The following is a 23883-nucleotide window of genomic DNA, read 5'->3' as shown; positions in this document are numbered from 1 at the left end:
GTACATGGAATAGGGACAGATAAAACACTGATCAGACAGAGAGAAGCACAAAAGAGGAGGCAGCATTCAGCTGCAAAGAAGCAATGGAAACTTGAACAAAAAAAACGAATCAACAACAGAGAAGTCAAAGCTGGTGGTATATCCTTGAGACTGGGGGAGGAGAGAAAGACAGAAACATACAGAAAAACAGTAATGCCTGAGGTCCAGGGTGCCAGTAAGCAGTGCGGTCAGGAAGGTAGGTTAGAATATGTTGAGTGTTCAACTTACCTGCTTTCGTAGAATGATTGTCCTTTTTGATCTCATAACCATTACGTGAGCACACAGTATATGAATAATTAAAATAAAAAGATACTTAAGTTTGTAATTCTGAAAGCATTTTATTTAACAGTCAGCATATATTTTTTCTTTATCACAGTAATCCGTAAAACTGATTATCTTCCTTAATATTTACAGTTCTTACAAGGACACACAATAAATTTGCTCCTAGATTTTCCTAATTAATAAAAATACCATATAATATGGATTTATAATTTCAGAAACGTTTTGAGAACAAGTTGTTGCTATTTACAGCTCTTGCCAGGAAGCCAACAGAACACTACATTGCAATTGTCAATATTGTTAGAAGACATGGCACTGTTCCAACATCTTCTTTATGATGAAATCTCGGACAGTCGAGAATACTGCCTCAATATTTTTTGTATCTGAAAAATGAGAAAAGTGAAAATAACACAAACTGATAACATAAATTCAGTTATTTGTATAGAGGTTGACTGGTTAATGTGAAGCGAAAGTGCACATAATTTGGAGTTGAACATTACTATTTAATTTTTTTGAATGGCTGGTGGTTTAGTCAATAATTAATCTCGAATTTTTTTTATAGGAATGACATGCAGAAACTGCATGTGGTCTCAACAGACAACTACAGGCAAATTCAAAATGTTAAGCCGTGCAGGCGACCATGGCCCTAGCAGACACAGCTCACATGACAACTGAACAGACCAACAAGTAGTTCATAGCTCACCATTTGACTCTTAATCTCACAAAGATTCATATTGTGCAACTTCAAACAAGCAACAGTGACCTTTCTAGATGTTAATAACAAAAATCAATTTCAACTGAACTGTGGTATACAGAGTCACAAAACAAAGCACAAAAATAATTTTCACACAGGCTTTGATTCCTTGCTCATGGTCCAGAGTGGAGTTATGTGCTGTAGTGGAAAGGCATTCAACAAACTCCTGTCTAACATACAGCAAGAAATTGGTAATTCACACCAATCCAAAGAAAAATTAAACACATACCTCATTATCTACTCTTTCTACAAATTATCCCAATATTTAGATTGAGGGACTGGAAAGTTCTATTAGCTACATCACAATGTTTGTTAAGAAGCTGTAAGACCACAAATAATCCATATCTATACTGACATTCACTGCTTGACAATTGCTGAGGAACAGAGACATTGTTTGATAGGAAGAAGCACTAGTAATGATGGACAGCGTGAAGACATGCAGTGCATATGTAATAGAGATGGAGTGCTATACTTATAATGGAAAATTGTCATGTGCAAGTAAGTCTCATGGTCTGACGGTTCATACAAACTCAATTATCAATACAGACAATTCATCCATCCTGGAAATCAAGACTCTCAACCAGTTTTGCCTTTTATTGATGTTGATACCGGCAAGCTATCAGAAATTGCAAAGACTTTTGAGAATGTTATAATTTTAAGTTTGAAGTCAAGTAGTAAGTGACAAAATAAAAATTTTTTCATGTATTATAATCACAAATTCACAATTTTTTGTTTTTTCCTTCACTTGTACTGTGAAAACCTGTTTCTTGCCAAATTTCATGATTATAGGTCAATGGGAAGTACCCTACAGGTTTTAATGAGTTAGTTTAAAAGTATCAAAATGTGACATAAATGGCTGTATCTTTTGATTGCATTCACTTAGAAGCCTAACAGTTTTACACCACCAAGGGACCAGAAATTGTAGTGTCTGATATAATTTTCAACTTGATACATGTATCCATTCCTGAGAAGAAAGTGTCATAGCTGACATACGGACAACATGCAGTCTGGTAACAAATGAAAAAGAATTTTTTGTGTATGATATAATTACAAATTAAATCAAACAATGGAAAATCCAGGATGGAATGTAACAATATTATGTGAAGGAAAGAGTGAGAGAGAAAGATGGTGGGGGAGTGTGGGGGGAAAAGAAGCAAAAGTACAAGGTGTGTCAAAACTAAAACTTCACAGCTTTGAAAATTCATACCAACTTATTTTTACAACATCTTGCCATCATTCTGTAAGAAAATAGTTCAAGTTTTGACTCACATGGTGCACTAGTGCAGAATCATGCCACCACAAGTGTTAGCTCCAGATGCAGCAAAGATGGCTGCTTTTACCAGTCCCAGGCAGGCTCATTACCTTTATGGGTGGTGTAACTGTTTTATTGAAACTGGAATTTCTGTAAGACACATCAGATCCTCACGTCATACACTAGCGTCTGAAGATGTAGAGCAAGTGAGATGAAGCTTTGTGAATAGCCCTACAAAATCAGCCTGCATCTGAAGAGCTAGATGTCCCACAGGTGACTGTTTGGTGTGTGTTAAGAACACTATTGCATCTCAATCAGCACACGTTTACAATGGCGCAAGAACTAAAAGGCACTGGCTATTGTGCGGAAATGTTACATTTGTCAGATGAAGATGAAGGTTTCCTTGGAACACAACTGTAGGATTTGAGGCAGTGAAAATCCATAAAAATCTCTGGAACATGAATGTGAAAGCCCAAAATTGAATGTGTTTTGTAACTGAGGAAGAGCAAAGTTTATGAACCTTTCTTTTTCCAGGTGAAAAATATCAACAGAATAATGTACTTAGATGTGCTGGTAAACATTTTAACCCCCCATATTTGCAATGATGACAAGATCACAGCATGCAGTTTATGCAAGGTGGTGCACTGCCATAATACTTCTCAAACACCAAGGATTTCCTAAATGTCTATTTGTTGTTTATTTCGGGCAGAGGTGTTCAACAAGAAGGTTATCGTGAGTGTCCACTTGTCATGTAAGTGGTCGGACTGAGGTGAGCCAATTTCGTGGCCCCCTAAATTCACCGGAACTGACACTTGTTTTCTTTTGGGGAGGCATCAAGGATATCATGTTTGTTCACCCCTTACCAGCTTCTCTAACAGAGCTCAGAGGCAGAATCCGTCTCTGAACTGAACTAGTCACACCGGACATGCTGCATCAAGTTTGGAAAGAAATCGAATTCAGATGGAATGTGTGCCGTGTAACCAATGGAAATCACATTGAACCTGTTCAGGTGTAAGGTAAAAAAGGTATTTTGCTATAGAAATGACACAAAAACCATGTCTGTAGGTTAAATGAATAAATCAATCACATTGATGTAAGTTTTCAGAGTTGTAATGTCCTTTTTGATACACTCAATACTAGTGGAAGTGAGGTGAGATAACAGAGGGAATGACACGTTATCAAATATTCTGGTTTATGAGGCGTTCAAGAGAATGCTATAAGCAGTATCCTGAAGAGGGAGAAGAAAGATAGTGTGTGTGAGAAAAAAAACAGAGCGTATGATTTTGATAATAATAAAAATAAAATATATTAAATGTTTCAATGTAATAGTAGTTTATTTACATCGGAGCTGGCTACACGGTTTTAGAATAAGGTTCAAGAAATTCTAAAAGATGTACAACTTTGTTTCCGCTGTTTTTTCCCCGAACATTTGAGGCTTTAATGAAACACATTGATTACACATGTATCATTCAAAATATTTTCCATCGCTGGCCACTACTTTCTCCAATCTTTTGGGCAGTGTACGAATCCCGTTGTAACATTACATGAGTATGTCCTATATAGTCGGATCTACTTTGCATCATATGGGTGTCGGGGAGTCGAAACCAGTAGTGACCCATGATGTCATATCAATTTGAGATCTTTTTTATATATGTCACTTATTTCTAAATTTTATTGATTACTTACAAAGTAAAGAATTTAATTATGTACAACATTTAATAGGTAATGAGTTTTAATGAGACAGAATAAATATGTTTTGACATAACAAATAACCTTGTTGCATTATCCACGATATGTTTTCTCTTTGTAAGAACAAAAACTTCCGTGTTACTCGAGTGCGCGATCAAGAAGTCGTCGAGAGCGGATCTGCTGTAACTTTCACGAATGGGCATAGAATTGTTAATTTACAACCCAGAGTTGATTTAAAAATTATTCTAGGGAACCGCAGCCCGACTCTGGTGCATACAAAACACGCGCGAATTCTCAAATATCGACACGGAGTTCAAGTTACGCGGCTGGATATCGGGCGTTATCGTTGCGTGTATGATTCAGTAACATTAACCAAAATTTACGGACATTAGGTTGATAATAACTATCAAAGAGTTATATGAGCGGCATAGTAATCGTCTTGATGCTTAAAGCATGCAAGAAGCGATTTACTGTCGGGATACGACAAGTATAAATCATTCCACAGTCAGCTTGTTGATACGTTGCTTAGCAACTCATAAACGGACAGTGATAGAATTACTGAAACGAACTACTAAATACCAATGACCGCTACACACACATCAGAAACTAATTACTCTAACTGTGAGAGACTTATGGATTGGACGAGTCTTTTTTTATTTCAGCTAGTTGGTATTAATAAACTTCTTTTGAGGTTGAAACTTCATCAATGGTGTCGCACTCATTCAGTTCAGTAGAACGATAGATAGTACTAGCTACGCTACTATTTATAATTTTAAAAGAAAAGAGAGCACATGCGTGTTTTTCTTTTCAGAAATGTTCGTACTTTAGTCATCAGTATTCTCAAACCCCAGAGGCACGAGTGACGCTCCCTCACAGCACTACGATATCGTGAACCACCACACACACGGCCCCCTTCTCACCACATTTCTGCATTGAAAACTCTGGGATATAGCCGTGGTACGAAGAAGGAAGAAAGAAGAGGAAATATCAGTGAAAGAAACGGAGCAAAGAGAGAAAGGGAGGTCAGCGATCCACGAATCGATCCAATTTGTGATTTCTTCATGAGATCGGAAGTGTTGGTCAGCCAGGCCATGTGTCATTGATCTAAACAGGTGATAGTCAGAGGGAACAATGTCTGGAGAATACGGCGCGTGGGGCAGGACTTCCCATTTTAACGTTTCCAAGTATGTTATGACCTCTTTTTCAACGTGGGGTCGAGCGTTGCCATGCTGCAAAATCACTTTATCGTGTCTCTCACTGTATTACGGCCGTTTGTCTTTTAATGCTCTGCTCAAACGCATTATTTGCGTTCGATAACGAGCACCTGTGATTGTTTCACTTGGTTTTAACACCTCATAGTACACGACGCCGAGCTGGTCCCACCAAATGTAGAGCATAATCTTGGAGTGGTGAATATTCGGTTTGGCCGTCAACGTGGAAGCATGGCCGGAATATCCGCATGGTTTTTTGCATTTACGGTTATTGTAATGAACCCATTTTTCGTCCCCGATCACAATGCAATGCAGAAATCCCTTCCGTTTTTGCCTCTGAAGCAACTGTTCGCAAACACACAAACGCCGTTCAATGTCCCCTGGTGTCAGCTCACACAGGACCCAAGTTTTTCTTCCTGATTGGTGCCCATAGCCTTGAGACGTTTTGAAATGGCTTGCTGTGTCACTTCCACTAATCGTGCCAATTCTTCTTGAGTTTGCTGCTACTCTTCACTCAGCAATGTCTCCAATTCTGCATCTTCGGAAACATTCTCTCTTCCAGCACTATGCCAGTCTATGACGTTAAAATCACAATTCTTGAAGCATTGAGACCACTCACAACACGTTATTTCACTAATAGAGTCCTTATAATACGTACTTGAGAGCGTTCGATGAGACTCAGCCACTGTTTTCTTCATATTGAAACAAAACACTAACAACTCCCGTAAATGACGAGAATTAGACTCGTAAATTGACATTTTCAATGAAGAACAACTTAATGATGCAGACACAAATCGACTAATGTTTGAATGAGGTTATGTTGACCGAGGTCCAGGCTAACTTCCTGATGTCTGCGATCTGTTTCTTTCAACCGCTACTTACTGTTGTCACCACCTGTCGGCTTTACCGTGGAAGCAAAGTTGTACGCCTTGTGGTTCCTTGTGATTTTTTAAATAAAATAAATAAATAAATAAAAAAAAGGCATTTGAAAGGGATTCTTCAAAAAATTTGTAAAGCACATACACCATGCAGTAGATTTATGAATCTTAATAGCTACATACTCTCATAACTTTGACTGTGTTACAACTTACACAATATAAAATTGAAATGTGCACTCAGCAGTACCAGTAATTTATTATGTATGAGGATCAGTATTACATGTGTGCAGATTATGGCTATTCAAGTGTGCCACTGAAGGGAATGGTGTTTCTTTCAGTTATATGTACTTGGACTTACTCCACAGATGTACATCATAAGCTGCTAAATAAATAAATTAATTTCCGTCTTTGTTTGGTAGGTCAGTCTTTCTGTTTACCTCCCCACTGCCCCCCACCCCATCCCCTTCCCAGCACCAGCCCTGGTGGGAGACCCTTCTGTCTGACTTCCTATGGTTTGCCAGATTCACTGTTTGGCCTCAATAAACTGACACTTCATGAGTGTTGTCAGGAATGGTGGGGGACATGCCTTGCTCTCCATGAGGACAATTGAGGAGAGAGGAACACTGAAGGAATAGCAACACTGACTCCTTTCTGCAGTGCTGGCACTCTTACCTATGTTTTGTGCTTATATCAGGTTAGTGCATAAGTTTGTAGTGTTTTTGTTTTGCATGTTGGTATTCTGGTTGCTATGAGTTTATTATCATTTGCTATTTTTTATTTGCAGTTCACTGCTACTATTTGAATTTACATTTTGCCCTTTGGCAATAGTGAGTAGAGCTGTGGATGCTAGAAAACCAAGTGCCAAGTGGAGAAATCAGAACATTTCTGACATATTGTTCTGTTTGGGTTCAATAGAGGGATGGCAGCAGTTAAGGCACCATGTATGAGGATAATACCATTGGACAGAGCATGATAAGAAAATGGTTTTCTTATTTTAAGGAGGGCTGTTTTGACATTGTGACTGTACGCTGGGTTTGATGAAGATTGTTTGAATGTATTGATGCATAATGATCCACATCAGTGTACCCGAGAACTGGCAATGTGATGAACTGTGATCATTCCACCATCGTGTGACATTTGCATGTAAAGAGAAAAGTGCAGAAATTGTGTATGTGAGTACCACATGGTGTAAGCCAAAATCACAAAAATCAGTGGATGGCCATATGCGCATCTCTGCTGGCTCGTGAACAACACCAACCATTCCTATCCTGTGTCATTATTGGTGATGAGAAATAGCATCTTTATGTTAACATAAGGGAAATAAAGGAATGGCTGAGCCAAAACAAAGCAGAAACTCCTTGTATGAAAACCTGCGCACATCCACAAAAGATGCATCTAGCGGAACAACAACGGTTTGGTATACTATGAATTGCTTACCAGAGTTATGACTATCACTGCTGACATTTACTGTCAACAATTCACACGTCTTGTAGATGCAGTCCAAGAACAATGATTGGGAAGACTGTGTGAGGTAATGCTACTGCACAATAATGCCCTCCCGCCATCTGCTAGACTGACAAAAACACTGTATGGGAAATCGTTCCACACCCACCTTATTCACCTGATATTGTGGCCTGAGATTTTCACTCTCTATCAAACACACTTCTGGATGGATATGTGCTGCAAACAGCACTCAACAAGTTCTTCACCTCAAAACTGTATGATTTCTATAGTTGCTAGTTCTAAGTTACCCCAGCATTGGCGGACAGTTGTAAATAGTGAAGGAGAATATATTACTGATGACTAAATTCTGTGTTATGTAAGTATGTTGTCTTTATTAAACTTATGGAAAACTGCTATGAACTTATGCACAAACAAAAGCAGGGATGGCACAAGTGGAAATCTTGGCAGCACTCTTCTGACTAGCATAAATTTTCTCCATTTTTGGCAGTACCAATAAAATGGGTCAGCTTATTGTGATCAAACTGTACATGTGGACTGATGAATTGTGTCAAATTTATTGTTGACAGCAGATACCATCTGCCACCGTGTGTGTGCCGTTACCCATTCAAAATATTAGTTTACGGACTGAAATCCCATCCACCCGGGCTAGCCCTCACTTTTGCAGCTGAAAAGTATTGTGTGTTAAACATACACTATGTGATCAAAAGTATCTGGATACTCCCAAACACATACGTTTTTCATATTAGGTGCATTGTGCTGCCACTTACTGCCACATACTCATATCAGCAACCTCAGTAGTCATTAGCCATCATGAAAGAGCAGAATGGGGCACTCCATGGAACTTCAAACGTAGTCAGGTGATTGGGTATCACTTGTGTCATACATCCATATGCGAGATTCCCACACTCCTAAACATCCGTAGGTCCACCGTTTCCAGTGTGACAGTGAAGCGGAAATGTGAAGGGACACGTACAGCACAAAAGCGTACAGGCCGACTTCATCTGTTGACTGACAGAGACCACCGACAGTTGAAGAGGGTCGTAATGTGTAAAGGCAGACATCCATCCAGACCATCACACAGGAATTCTAAACTGCATCAGGATCCTCTGCAAGTACTATGACAGTTAGGTTGGAGGTGAGAAAACTTGGATTTCATGGTCGAGCGACCGCTCATAAGCCACACATCATGCTGGTAAATGCCAAATGACGCCTTGCTCGGTGTAAGGAGTGTAAACATTGGACGATGGAACAGTGGAAAAACGGTGTGCGGAGTGACGAATCGTGGTACACAATGTGGCGATCTGATGGCAGGGTGTGGGTATGGGGAATGCCCGGTGAACGTCATCAGCGTGTGTAGTGCCAACGGTAAAATCCTGATGCTGTGGTGTTATGGTGTGGTCGTGCTTCTCATGGAGGGGGCTCGCACCCCTTGTTGTTTTGCATGGCACTATTACAGCACAGGCCTACATTAACATTTTCAGCATCTTCTTGCTTCCCACTGATGAAGAGGAATTCGAGGATGGTGATTGCATCTTTCAACACAATCAAGCACCTGTTCAAAATGCACGGCCTGTGGCAGAGTGGTTACATGACAGTAACATCCTTATAATGAACTGACCTGCATAGAGTCCTGACCTAAATTTTATAGAACAGCTTTGGGATATTTTGGAATGCCAAGTTTGTGCCAGGCCTCACTGACCGACATTGATACTTCTCCTCAGTGCAGCATTCCGTGAAGAATGCGCTACTATTCCCCAAGAAACCTCCCAGCACCTGATTGAACACATGCCTGCAAGAGTGGAAGTTGCCATCAAGGCTAAGGGTGGGCAAACAGCATATTGAATTCCAGCATTACTGATGGGTGGTGCCACAAACTTGTAATTCATTTTCAGCCAGGTGTCCAGATGCTTTTGATCACTCAGTGTATCTAGAATTCCTTACCATTTGTGGACACTTTAGTTTTCATGCTACATTATTTTCTGAAGATTAGAAAGTTAACTGTGAAATCTGAAAACTGGTGTCAAGGAGCATTTAAAAACTTACTCACCTAGAGCAAATCCATGTGGGTAACACAGTACCACATAACAGAAATCAGCATTCACAATAGCTTTCAAGCACTAGCTCACTTCTCCAACAATAGTACACACCTTCACACACACACACACACACACACACACACACACACACACACACACGCACACGCAAGTGTGCTTTTAGGTGTCTGTGGCTGTGTGTGTGAATGTGTGTATTACTGATGGACAAAAGAACTAGTGCTAAAAAGCTAATGTGAATGCTGTTTTCTGTTATGTGTCACTGGACTCCATGCATCTATTTGTTATAGATGAGTGGTTCCCATTCCCTTATTTTATTTGTTGCTCCATCCAGGAATTTCCACGATTGTTAAACTCTTCCATTAAAGTGTTAACTGGGGGGGGGTGGGTGGGGGGGGTGGAGGGGGGTGGAGTCATGAGCTTGCCTCCCCCCCCCCCCCCCCCCTTTACATCCTCCCATTTACTCCCCTTTACACCTCCATCTTAAATACTAATGTTCTCTAGCACTTGAAGAAAAGCATATGTTAACATTGTGATGTTCTTTTCTGTACACATTTCATAACTACATCATTGTTTTCACTCTGCCCTCTTATAACATACCATTACTCCATTGTGCACCTCATATATTCCAGCTACTGTCATACTGAAGGATAGAGATTTTTCTCACCTGTCGCACAGGTGTAGCGTATGTAAACACCCTTGTTGTCATCGTTCCTTTCCTTTTCACAGCACTCCTGGAACTTATCTGCAATAAAGTTCTTTGCTGCTTCTGCATCCTGTTTGGGTCCTGCAATATATTTACCATAAATTATCTGCAGGTTTACCAGAAAGACAGAGCTTTGTTGTGGAAGATGATGTGATGTATTCTTATAAACATATGAAAAAAAGTCATGTAAGTAATGGTTGTTTTTTATTTATTTATTTAACCAAGATAAACTGTTCTGACTAAATTAGGACTTTTGACATGACCTGATGTTGAAACAGAGCAAGCTGCTACTGTTGCTCTCGTATTTAATAACTATATTTGTATTTTTTCCCTTCTTTTCCTTTTCGAGTCTAGTTATCTGCATCAGTATACGTAGTGTACACCCAAATCTGTCAAGATATTTTTAGACAACATTTCATGCTAATGTGTTATTTGGATGGTATTTTTCAGTTGCTGATTACAGTAATGTGTTTAGTTTTACTGAAAACCATATTGATTAAAAGTAAGGAATATTTTCAATTATCATTACCCCATGGAATAGTAGTTTTGGACATACTGACACATACTATTAGAAAGTTATGACTCCAGACTTAACAGCACATACTTTAATCTTCCAAAAACTAATTAACTTAACAGACAATATTGAACTCCAGACACACCCAAAATTACAATCGCCTTTTTTGCTGTTACACCCGTTCAGTTCCCAAGTTCACCATCACAAAATGACACCTAACATTAACCAGTTAAACACTAACTAGAAATTTGCATAATTTATTATTACTTCAGGTATGCAAACTGTACTTGTAATTAGGTAATTCCGAGTGTAGACATACAAAATAGTTCCAAAACCTTTTGTAAACTACCTATTTATTGTGTGAACCAAGTCATTGTTGGAACGCATAATGCAGCTACTATAATAGATCTCAACCTTACAGTTTTAGAACCAAATATGGGTTTTCCAAAATTCTAAAACCTCCCTTACACCACTTTATAAATATCGCTTCCAAACCAAAAATCCTCACTCCATGTGGAGCAATCTCACAAGTACTGTCTATGTACAAGAAGAGCACAAGCAAGCTCACAGAGGAGCAACAACTATGAAATGAGTACACATACCACAATCATTGTTTTAATATCTCCATGTCAGTATCCACAATTTGTAAAGTTAGATCCTGGAAAATACTTCGTTAATGTTTCAATGCAAGTTTGTGCTTATTTAGATCAAGTTATGCAGTATGAGATATAAAAGTCTGTCCACCATCTGCTGTGGAACAAGTAACAGTCTCCTGGCATTTTTCTTGTTAACAATAAGTGTTAGTGAAATATTTTGATTGATACAAGTGTAAATGTTTACACTTGCATGAATGTATGTGTGGTGACCTACACAGGGTACTGTGTTCATCTTACTAATTTGTATACACTGTCAAGTTTATGACAAGTACTGCCACTGAAATTTCCTGATTGTGGGGTCTAGCCTGCGATTATTGATATATGAATAGAAGTTTTAGGAAACTGGCTTTATCCAACAAGTCAGTTCAAAATTAGTAAATGTGTAACAAGTGAAATGAAAAACAATGGTGTTGTGCCCATTATTTTATAACACTATTCAGTACCGTCCGCGGCTCGTGGTCTTGCGGTAGCATTCTCGCTTCCCACGCACGGGGTCCTGGGTTCGATTCCCGGCGGGGTCAGGGATTTTCTCTGCCTCGAGATGACTGGGTGTTGTGTGTCTTTCATCCTCATTCACTCAAAAGTCACCGTAGTGGCGTTAAAGAACTTGTGGAGCGGTGGCTGAAACGCCCTGCGAGAGGTCTCATGGCCACTAATGCCATATGCACATTATTATTATTTTTATTTTTATTATTACCATTCAATACCCAAAAAGTTTTCAATTAGGAGGCTGTGAATTAATGCACTACCGAGAACCACAAGATGAGGCTGGAACCATTTTAGAACTTTCACAGTTTGCCTCATTAGAAGTTGTAATCATGCAAATAAGCTGATGCCATTTTAGTTTTAGATCTGAATATGGCCCAGTTTGGCCAAAACTATCACGGTTAAATTAAAAATGAGATCTTGACTGTTTTCTTTAGACAGTGTAGTCTTATCAATTTAGATCTAAATAGATTGCTACTCACCACAAAATTGACATGTTGAGTTGCTGACAGGCATGACAAAAAAGACTGTTAGACACTTAGCTTTGTTGATATTTCAATCTGCAGTTTCCATTGTTAGATCTAAATAGAAGGTTACGTAACTGCCATACTGCTCTCAGAAGTTAATGAAGTGCACAGAAGACTTTACACACTCCTTTATTTTAAGACACTTGCTCTTCATAAAAACGCCCTAACCTTTCAATAAATTTGAAGCACTGATTTAAAGCACTGATGTGCAATAGATATCCAGAAAGTAACTTCCGTTTTTATGTTTTTTGATGACCTTGCAAACAATATTAACAGTAACTTTGGACTTTTTGCAGATGATGTGGTTATCTGCATGAAGTACCATCTGAAAAAACTGCAACAATATCCTGTCAGATCTCGACAATATTTCAGAGTGGTGCAAAGCTTGGAAACTTGCATTAAATGTTCAGAAATGTGAAATTTTGCATTATACAAAACAAAATGATGTACTATCCTGTGACTACAATATCAATGAGTCACAACTGGAATTCATCAACTCATATAAATGCTTGGATATGACAGTGTGTGGTGGTGGAGGGAAGGATCCAGATGGCTCTGGTAGTGAAGCAGCCATTGAAATCAAGTGTGTTAGGTTCAGCTGCATGTTGTACCACAGGGTGGTCTACAGAGTCTTCCAGAAAAATGTATACACACTTTAAGGAACAAAAAGTATTACTTATGTGTTTATTTAAATTTAATAATTGATCACACATGTTGTACAACTTTCAGTGTAGCACATGGTTATTTTAAATGTTCAAAATGTTCACAATTGGTGGCTATACACATAACAGAATGATGAGCAGCCGCTGCAACTACGTCAGTCCATGTTACAGTGGAGGTCGCTGCACAAATGCCCCCCATCCTGTTGGTAGAAGACCTCTTCATCAGTTCCATAAAGTGCATGCATATCTGGCAAAATTGAAGTGCGTAACATTTCCAGGTGCACTTATCCAGTGACAGTAGCATGAAAGAAAAAGGGTCATACTAAGCCCTTAGATGATAGTCCACATCATATATGAACCCCTAGTATATTGACCACTTTATCCACACAAATATTCAGATTTTCCAGTGCCCAGTACACACTGTTATGCCGATTCACAGTTCCATTAAGTTTAAATTGTGCCTCGACACTCTACACTACCTTCATCACAAATCGTGATCACCAGTTACCATTTTCTGATACCATTTGCAAAACTGCATTCGGCAACCAGGATCGTCATCATTAATCGCTTTCAGTAAATGTGGAATGTAAACTTTCCACTTTGCAGCTTTCAGAATTCTTTGTACACTTGTACTGTTAACCACTACTTCATGTGCACATTGCCTAGCAGACTTCTGTGGAGAGTTAACAAATATTTCCAGCACAAGAGCCAATGAAGCAGGACTTGTAGCTGTACACTGTCTTCCTGACGTTCCTGTGTGAATATCACAAATCATTCCATGCAATTCAAACTTTTCGATGACGTGTTTAATTGTTAGGCGGTTTGGCAGTTCTGTTTCAAACTCCCGCCTCCATTGATGTTGCACACCAAGAGCATTATCAAACTTGAAAAACCACCTCACAATACATTTTTGTTGCTTGATTGTCAAGTATGCTCTAGCCATCTTGTTTTCTCAATAATGAGATGAAAGTACTAACATCTGTTGAGCCAAAGACTGTATTAGAATACACTCATAACTCAAAACGAATGACAATATTGATATCTTGATAGAGCCAGACAGAGTGCATACATTTTTCTGGTGGACTCTGTATTTTGCTCTTGGCCACAGGTTAGTGGTTGTTCATCCTGGCCAGCCGGAGTGGCCGAGCGGTTCTAGGTGCTACAGTCTGGAACTGCGCGACCGCCACGGTCGCAGATTCGAATCCTGCCTCGGGCACGGATGTGTGTGATGTCCTCAGGTTAGTTAGGTTTAATTAGTTCTAAGTTCTAGGTGACTGATGACCTCAGCAGTTAAGTCCCATAGTGCTCAGAGCCGTTTGAACCATTTTTTTAATTCATCCTGGTGGACAGGTGTTTCATAGTCATACCAATATCAAAATCTGTGAAATGATAGCAGAAAAGCTGGTAAATGACATGTTTGCTTTTACAGGTGGGTAGGATAAACCTGTGACAGGACTGGAATAGAAAGTGCTGGGTGGATGGATTGGGCAGGTATTGCACCCTGGTCTTCCTTGCGGCAGGGGGTCGGGGTTGGGAGTGGCGTAGGGATCGACTAAGATATTGTTGAGGTTGGGTGGGTGACAGAATATGACTTTAGGAGGGGTTAGAAGTATCTCGGTTAGGATGTCCCTCATTTCAGGCATGTTGAAGGTAATCAAAGCTCTGGTGAAGGATGTGGTTCAGTTGTTCCAGTCCAGGGTTGTACTGGGTCATGAAGGGGACACTCCTTAGTGGCTGGTTTTTGAGAGTGGTGGGAGGATTGGGGTTGTGAGGAGAAAAGGCACAGGAGATCTGCTTGCAGACTAGGTCTGTGGGATAGTGTCTGTCTGTGAAGACCTTGATGAGATCCTCAGCATACTGAGCAAGAGAGATTTTGTCACTGCACATATGCTGTTCCTCGGTAGCCAGGCTGTATGGGAAGGATTTTTTGGTCTGAAAGGGATGACAGCTGACAAAATGCAGGTACTGTTTCTACAGTTTCTAACTCACAATTTGACAAGAACCGATATTTTGATCAGACAGAATGGGCATATTATAAGCGAGATGGAACAGTTCAAGTTCCTAGGTGTTCGGATAGATAGTAAGCTGTTGTGGAAAGCCCATGTTCAGGATCTTGTTCAGAAATTAAATGCTGCTTTATTTACCATTCAAACAGTATCTGAAATAAGTGACAGTTCAACACGAATAGTAGTCTACTTCGCGTATTTTCATACGCTTATGTCGAATGGTATTATTTTTCGGGGTAATTCTTCTGATTCAAAAAGGGTATTTTTGGCTCAAAAATGGGCTGTTCGAGCTATATGTGGTGTAAGTTCGAGAACCTCTTGTCGACCCGTATTCAATAGTCTGGGAATTCTGACATTGCCCTCACAGTATATATTTTCTTTAATGTCGTTTGTTGTTAGCAATATTAGCTTATTCCGAAGAGTTAGCAGCTTTCACTCAGTTAATACTAGGTAGAAATCAAATCTGCATGAGGAATGCACTTCCTTGACTCTTGTGCAGAAAGGAGTGCAGTATTCTGCTGCATCCATTTTCAATAAGCTACTACAAGAACTCAAAAATCTTAGCAGTAGCCCAAACACTTTTGTGTTCAAACTGAAGAGTTTCCTCATGGCTCACTCCTTCTACTCTGTCGAGGAACTCCTGGAAGAGCTGAAAAATTAAGCAAATTCCAGTGTTACATTGTTGATTTTCTTTATTTAAACTTACGACTTGTCGCCTGAATATGTTTCTTATATTTCATTTTATCTGTTTCTACTACTGTGTTATAATTTCATGTATTGACTCGTTCCATGACCATGGAGACTTTTCCTTAATTTGGTCCCATGGAATAATAAATAAATAAATAAATAAACTGGTGGTTTTAATGTGGACAGTGGTGTGGATGGAGCCATCAGAGTGGAGGAGATCAACATCTAAGAAGACAGCACACTGGGTTGAGGAGGACCACATCAAGTAGATGGGAGAGAAGGTGCTGAGTTTGTGATGGAACAAAGATAAGGTGTCTTGGTCCAGGGTCCGGATCAATAAGATATCACAGTGAACCTGAATCAGACTAGGAAAGTCTCCTCTAGATGGCCCATAAAAAGGTTGAAATAGGAAGGTGCCAAATCTGTGGAACAGCCACGGGCACCCGCATGGCACTACCTGGATCCTTCCCTCCACCACCAGCTTTTCTGAACTGCACAGATGGCAGTTATCTTTGCGACACACTTTCTGCTCCCATAATTATCCTGGCCTCAACCTACAGTAACATACTGTCCCCACACCCTCCACCCAACAGTTTCCACCCCTATGTCCTATCACCTTCTCCGCAGTCTCAACTCCCATCCTGTCTATTTGCAGTCCTCTGTCAATGCATCCACCCATCTCTCCCCACTCCTCGCATTTTTTGTACCTCTTATCCCCACGTACCTGCCCCACAACCTCCTGACACTGCACCTGTTGGAGTCTAGTCCCTGCACACTCCACTAGACAGCGTTTGTCTCTCTCCCCACCCGTACACTTCTACCCCTTCCCCATGCCCTTCCCTTTCCTCTTCCTCACCATATCCAGATTGCTGCTTGCATCTCATGTCATGTTGCATTCCAGTCTGATATCTACATCTACATTTATACTCCGCAAGCCACCCAATGGTGTGTGGCGGAGGGCACTTTACGTGCCACTGTCATTACCTCCCTTTCCTGTTCCAGTTGCGAATGGTTCGCGGGAAGAACGTCTGCCGGAAAGCCTCTGTACGTGCTCGAATCTCTCTAATTTTACATTCGTGATCTCCTTTGGAGGTATAAGTAGGAGGAAGCAATATATTTGATACCTCATCCAGAAATGCACCCTCTCGAAACCTGGACAGCCAGCTACACCGCGATGCAGAGCGCCTCTCTTGCAGAGTCTGCCACTCGAGTTTGCTAAACATCTCCGTAACGCTATCATGATTACCAAATAACCCTGGGATGAAACACGCCACTCTTCTTTGGATCTTCTCTATCTCCTCTGTCAACCTGACCTGCTACAGATCCCACAATGATGAGCAATACTCGAGTATAGGTCGAACGAGTGTTTTGTAAGCCACCTCCTTTGTTGATGGACTACATTTTCTAAGGACTCTCCCAGTGAATCTCAACCTGGCACCCATCTTACCAACAATTAATTCTATATGATCATTCCACTTCAAATCATTCTGTATGCATACTCCCAGATACTGTACAGAAGTAACTGCTACCAGTGTTTGTTCTGCTATCATATAATCGTACAATAAACGATCCTGGAGTTGACGGTCATATGTGTGCTGAAAGCTACATGTAGGTGTCTTTTAGTCGTGCCTGTCTGCAACTTGACGTGCCTTCTTTATGGTAAGTAGCAATCTATCTTTTCCTACATTGTTGATATTCCTACCTGTTGTTTCCATTGTTTGAAATGGAAAGATTACATAGATACTGTTGTAGGTAAATGGGGTCACAGACTTCGGTTCATTGGTAGAATACTAAGGAAATGCAACCAGAGATCGCTTACAAAATGCTTATACAACCCATCATAGAGAATTGTTCAAATGTGTGAGACTCTTACCAAATAGGACTAACAGGGTGTGATGTGGCAGAATGGTACAAGGCAGCACAGTGATAAAACTAATACATACAAAGGGAAACAAAGACAGATGAGAAAACTTTTGATGTAGAACCCTTTTATCAGTTATATCAAAAATATTTGAATGAGTTTGTTCACAGAAGATCATTCCATTTCTGATTCCAGAAACTTACAGACATGAAATTTTTAAAAACGTGTGGTATATGGATGTTTGCAACTTATTTATCCACATACCTGTATACAATGAAAGCGATACATTGTCTTCTAGTCAGGTACTTACCAGCGTACTCTGGGAAGTAATTGCACAGATCATATTTCATTATCTTCTCATCAAAAATGTCTATTTTGTTCAGAAAGACAATGACAGAAGCGTATCTGAATGCCGAGCAGGTGAGCAGCACACTGAATAGCGCCAGGCTCACACTGAGACGATTCTGTTTTGGAGAAACATTGCAGTTAGTATGATTATATGATGTAATTGGGTAGATAAAAAAAATCTGCTCCCCCAACAGCCAGCAGGAGAACACCCGTATAAAAGGTATCGTAGTTTGAGAGCTTCCGAAGCCACCAATTTCCCCTTCTAGCAGAAGGGTTGAAGAGGAAGGAAGAGGGGTGAAGGAAAAAGAACTGGTGGGGTTTAGGAAAAGGTTAAAAAGTCACCCAGAAGTCGGGGGAGACTTACTGGACAGGATGAGAAGAAAAGACTGATCAAAATGATTATTGTATGTTTTTCAGTATCAGCAGCTAGCTTCCCAAATACCTGTTACAGTTGTCTGATGAGCCAAAACATTATGAACACTTGCGTACTAGTGCACTGGTCTACCTTTGGAATACAATACGCCAACAATGCTACATGGCCTGGATTTGACACATCCTCAGTAGTTTTCCTGAGTGTTGTAGTACATCTACATCTACATACATACATAAATCTAAAAACAAAGATGATGTAACTTACACACATATCCATCCGCACATACACAGACACGAGCAGAAATGTCTGCTTGTGTCTGTATATGTGCAGATGGATACGTGTGTGTGTGTGTGCAAGTGTATACCTGTCCTTTTTTTCCCCCTAAGGTAAGTCTTTCCGCCCCCGAGATTGGAACGACTCCTTACCCTCTCCCTTAAAACCCACATCCTTTCGTCTTTCCCTCTCCTTCCCTCTTTCCTGATGAAGCAACCGTGAGTTGTGAAAGCTTGAATTTTGTGTGTGTGTTTGTGTTTGTTTGTGTGTCCATCAACATACCAATGCTTTCGTTTGGTAAGTTACATCATCTTTGTTTTTAGATATATTTTTCCCACGTGGAATGTTTCTCTCTATTATATACATACATACATACATACATACATACTCTGCAAGCTGCTGTATAGTGCATGGCATACAATACCCTGTACCACTACTAGTCATTTCCTTTCCAGTTCCATTCACAGACAGAGCAAAGGGAAAACAACTGTCTGTATGCCTCAGTATGAGTCCTGGTTTATTGTAACTTACCTTCATGTTCCTTATGCAAAATGTATATTGTCTTTGTTTAATCTGACCTGGTGAAGATCCCAGACACTTGAGCAGTACTCACGAATATGTTGCACCAGCATCCTCTAAGTGGTCTCCTTTACAGATGAACCACACTTTCCTAAAATTCTCCCGAGAAACTAAAGTCAACCATTCACCCTCCATATCACAACACTTAAATGCCCAGATATTTAAACTATGTGACTGTGTTCTATCAGAGCACTACTAACACTGTAGCTGAGCGTTATGGATTTGTCTTTCCTACTCGCACAAATTAACTTACATATTTCAACATTTAGAGCCAGCTGCCATTCATCAAACCAATTAGAAATTTTGTCTAAGTCATCTTACATCATCCTGCAGCCACTCATCTTCAGCATCTACCTGTACACCACAGTATCATCAGCAAACAACTGCAGATTGCTTCTTACCCTGTTCACCAGATCATTTATGTATAAAGAAAATAATAGTAGTCCTATCATGGGGCACTCCTGATCATACTCTTGTCTCTGATGAGCAAGTGCCATTGAGAACAATGTATTGGGTCCTGTTACTTCATATGTCTCCTAGCCACTCACATATCTGGGGACCTATTCTGTATGCTCATATCTTGAGAACAACGTATTGAGCCCTATTGCTTCATATGTCTCCTAGCCACTCACATATCTGGGGACCTATTCTGTATGCTCATATCTTCACTAACCATCTGCAGTGGGGCACCATATCAAATGCTTTTCAGATATCTAGGTATATGGAAACTGCCTGTTGCCCTTCATCCATAGTTCACAGCGTATCATGTGAGAAAAGGGCAAGCTGAGTGTCACACAAGCAATGCTTTCTAAAATTGTGCTGGTTCATGGACACAAACTTTTTGGTCTCTAGGAAATTTATTATATGTGAACTCAGAATATGTTCAAGAATTCTGCAACAAACTGATGTTAAGGATATTGGTCTTATATACAGGACTCTCCTAACAACTGTTTATCTGCTCTTTCTAGCAGAAACACTGTCATAGCCTCCTCCACTGATTTATTAACTTCAGTAATTGTAGTCACTATGCTGTCTATGTATAGGTCACGTAGCTCTTATAAATTAATTATAGGCTGGTGTTTTGTGGAAGTGGCGTCAGCACCTGTAGTGGCTCAAACACCAGCAGCCAGGACCACAGCTCAGCAACTAAAATCAGGCCATTTACCGACCAATGCGCTGCCAGCTCATCGGCATTAGAAGACGTGGCTTCCACAACCGGCACTTCTGCACGAGGGATGTCACGTGGACCCCCGTTGTGTGAGTGACTGACCTACCTATTACACTACACAGTACTGTCAGCCCCACTCCAGACATTTTGATGCAGCCTCAATACAGGGGAGGGGGCTTCCGTGACAGTCAGCAGATGGAAGTGGGATTTAAACTGGCCAGAAACAGCCCATCAGCAAGTCGTGACAGCTGGGCCGCCTGATGATGCAGAGTCCGTGTCGGTCGTAGCTGTATCTGTAACTCTGCCTCTGCTGGGCTGCGAGCCTGCGACCACTGCCTGAGTGTCCGACCTGGGCCCAGGGACATTGTCAACTGCCACAACTCTACCCCACAGCCATCAGCTACACCTTCACACTGTAGTAGTGAGGCCACTGTTACCATCCTCGGGAATCGCCTGTGTCGGCACGGCTGAACCAGTGTTCTGGGGTCCAAATCACCTCCAATTGCCTGTAGTCTGCCTGTTACAGATATGATGGACTGTGCCTGGTTGTGATCATCAATAAAGTGTCCTGTCAACTGACTGGCTGCCTTCTTCACCCACTCTGTTGCCAACCTCCAGCAGAGAATCATCGATCACTTCTACCCTCCAGTAAAAGCTGGTTTGATGAACCCTCTGCCGGACACTCAACTGTGAATTGCAGAGTAATCATGTAGGTGTAGTCTTCATGTGTTCTTTTCCAGCTACCAGTAACATGGGCTACAGATGCTGACCGAACAACACCTGATCCAGTAACAGACATGTCTGGATTTTAGTTTCCAACTTTTACGTTAAACCTAGGAGCAGTTTTGCCTCTTCTGTCAGTTCAGTCATACCAATGATATTCATCTCCACCTTCACTGTTATTGAGGACTTCACTCTAACCATGACAAAGGATAGTTACATGGTACTGTTCCCCAGGCCAGGTGATCCATGGCTTTTTTTGTGAAGTTGTAATTAATCTCCCTTCTTCTTCCACATCACTTGTGAAATGGGACCCTGAGCTTGAGACCAGCTCACTTAGTTGTTAAATAAGTTGGAATGCTAACCCCTCCAAATAAATTGCCACGATCTTACAGCAGAAAGATTCTTTGCAATGTTCATTACTTCTGAACTGGGGAGAAACAGAAACACCTCACAAGAAACACCTCACAGAACAAATTACATTAAGTAATTGCAAGTAAGATTTATTACAGATCTTCTACATAAATGGATGATGCTCCAGATTATGCAGTTCAAGGAAATAAAGCTCCTACCCTTATTTTGAGCAAAGAAAATTTACTATTGTAGTTGAGAATAGAGAATTAGTGTGAAAGTGGTTTGATGAATCCTCTGCTAGGGACTTAAGTGTGATTTGCAGAGTAGCCAGTAGCTGCAGATGTAAATGTAGATGAGATTAGCAGTATCTCAATCATAGAACTCACAACCAAGTGAGAACTGCTAGAAGTCGTCATGGCAAACAAATATAGGCTTGTTCACACTGTGGAAAGGATTTTAAAAGAAAAGGTATTTTCTGTTTGACCTTACTTCCCCACCACTGAGAACTAAATTCATTTGAACTGCTAAGGATTGTGACTAAAAAAAGAAGGGTGAGCAAAAAAAAGTCAACAAACTCACATTAAAATCTTGATGAGAGTTACACAAAGCAGAATAAAAGAAGAAACTGCTAAGGATGTGCAAAAGATAGTGCAAATGTTAAAGATACTGAAAAGACCACACTGTGATATTTAAACAGAGCAATAACTTGAAAAAGCTGTAATTCAAGTTCAGTTCTTGAAAGCAGTAATGAAGAAAGTGACCAACCACTGATGTTGTCACTTCCAGTTAATTACACATGAAATTCTTTTCATAAACAACACAATCTACTAATACACTTGTTCACTGACATGTTGTGTTCCGTAACTAAGGAGGATTAAGGAGGATCTTCAGGGATGAGGAACAATGAAACAAGTTATACATTAATAGACAGAAGCAGCCACTTCAGTAAAGTTTACTAACAACAAATTGTGACTAGTGCTCATCTACCTGCATTGGCAATAATGAGAATTACTTCTAGATTACTTTATGTATATAAACTACCTTAACAACTGCTGCTTCACTATCATTTGCATAGTAATTTCAACAAAAATAATTTTATTTACATATATTAGGCCTATAGAAAATTTAATATATTAAAAAGCAATTTCTTTTTCTGTGCAATTCTGACAAAGCCAGTCGATCATGGTGACTGATAAATAGCTTTCTTTGATTCATTTCACAAATTATAACACCTTCTAAACCTTTCATGATAACTAAGGCCATGTAAGCATGGTCTTTTCCAAATGTATTTCTCACCAAAAAGTGATTCTGGTAGCTGCAGTCAGAGATTAATCTTGTTTATCCCACTTTTTACATTCATCTATTGATATTTCCATTGAAACTTTCATCCCCTAATACATATTTCTTCAAGAAGTAAAATACCAATTTTCATATCTGTAGCTTTAAAAATACTTTAGTAGATTTATAATAATCATTTACTTAAAAAAGGACATTAGGCCTAGTGAAAAAATAACGTATGAAAGAGCTGTTTCTCTTTCTATGCAATTCTAACAAAGCCAATTTGTCATGGTGACTGTTAAATAGCCTTCTTTGATTTAGTTCACAAATTGCAACACCTAAATCTTCTGGTGATTCTTGTAGCTGCAGTTGGAGGTTTTTGTTAATCCTGACTTCTTGTGGTGTACGTCTATTTAAAATAAATAAATAAAATAAATAAAAACTTAAATTCCTTAACATCTGTTTCTTTATTTCTAATCAAGAGTCAAACATCAGTTTTCATACACATAGCTTTAAAAATACTTTAGTTGTTCTTTAATAATCATTTCCTTAACAGTGTGTCCAACACGCAGTCAGGTTGGCTGCAGGCACTGAACTGGCCTCCTTCATTTCAGTCCACTGTTTCACCAACTTTGGGATTGAATTTCCAAAAATGGTGAAATATGTATTTTTTTATTTCTATCAGAGAAATCAAATACCAGTCTATGTAGTTCTGGTTCCAAAATTCCTTCACAGCAACATATGCTCAAAAAACCCTTTCATTCCCTATTTACCCCCTTAGAAGTGGAATTTTGGACAATTCCTTCTTAAATGATGTCTACAGTATACACTTAATATCCTCCTCAGATTTCAAATTTCTATCTGTAGCAGTTTGGACTGGGCAAAGGTGAATCAGTAGACCACTCAGGACAGTTCCTTATATAGAGAGGCTTCGCTCATGTAGATTTTATGATCTGAACAGATTTATTGGTTTTCTTTAGTTGATTTGTATGTTTATATGCCAGTTGCTCATGTGTCCATGGCTGATCTCTGTGTAATTGGATGTTACTGCACTAAGCTCCACATCTG

The 23883-nt window shown here is 39.9% G+C and overlaps 1 protein-coding gene across 1 annotated transcript in view; it reads right to left on the bottom strand.

Annotated features, from left to right (window-relative positions):
• Nucleotides 1-410: 410 nt before the first annotated feature.
• Nucleotides 411-23883, bottom strand: part of LOC124719054 (guanine nucleotide-binding protein subunit alpha-11-like) — a 109516-nt gene continuing 86043 nt past the window's right edge. The window contains exons 6-8 of the mRNA XM_047244724.1: nt 18033-18186; nt 10285-10404; nt 411-701 (exon numbers count right to left, since the gene is read on the bottom strand). Of these exons, the coding sequence (XP_047100680.1) occupies nt 619-701; nt 10285-10404; nt 18033-18186 (357 nt within the window). The 3' untranslated portion in view covers nt 411-618. The remainder of the gene's footprint in view (nt 702-10284; nt 10405-18032; nt 18187-23883) is intronic.

Source organism: Schistocerca piceifrons, chromosome 10 (assembly GCF_021461385.2).
Source record: "Schistocerca piceifrons isolate TAMUIC-IGC-003096 chromosome 10, iqSchPice1.1, whole genome shotgun sequence".
NCBI lineage: Eukaryota > Metazoa > Arthropoda > Insecta > Orthoptera > Acrididae > Schistocerca > Schistocerca piceifrons.
This window is presented reverse-complemented; position numbering and strand designations above follow the sequence as displayed.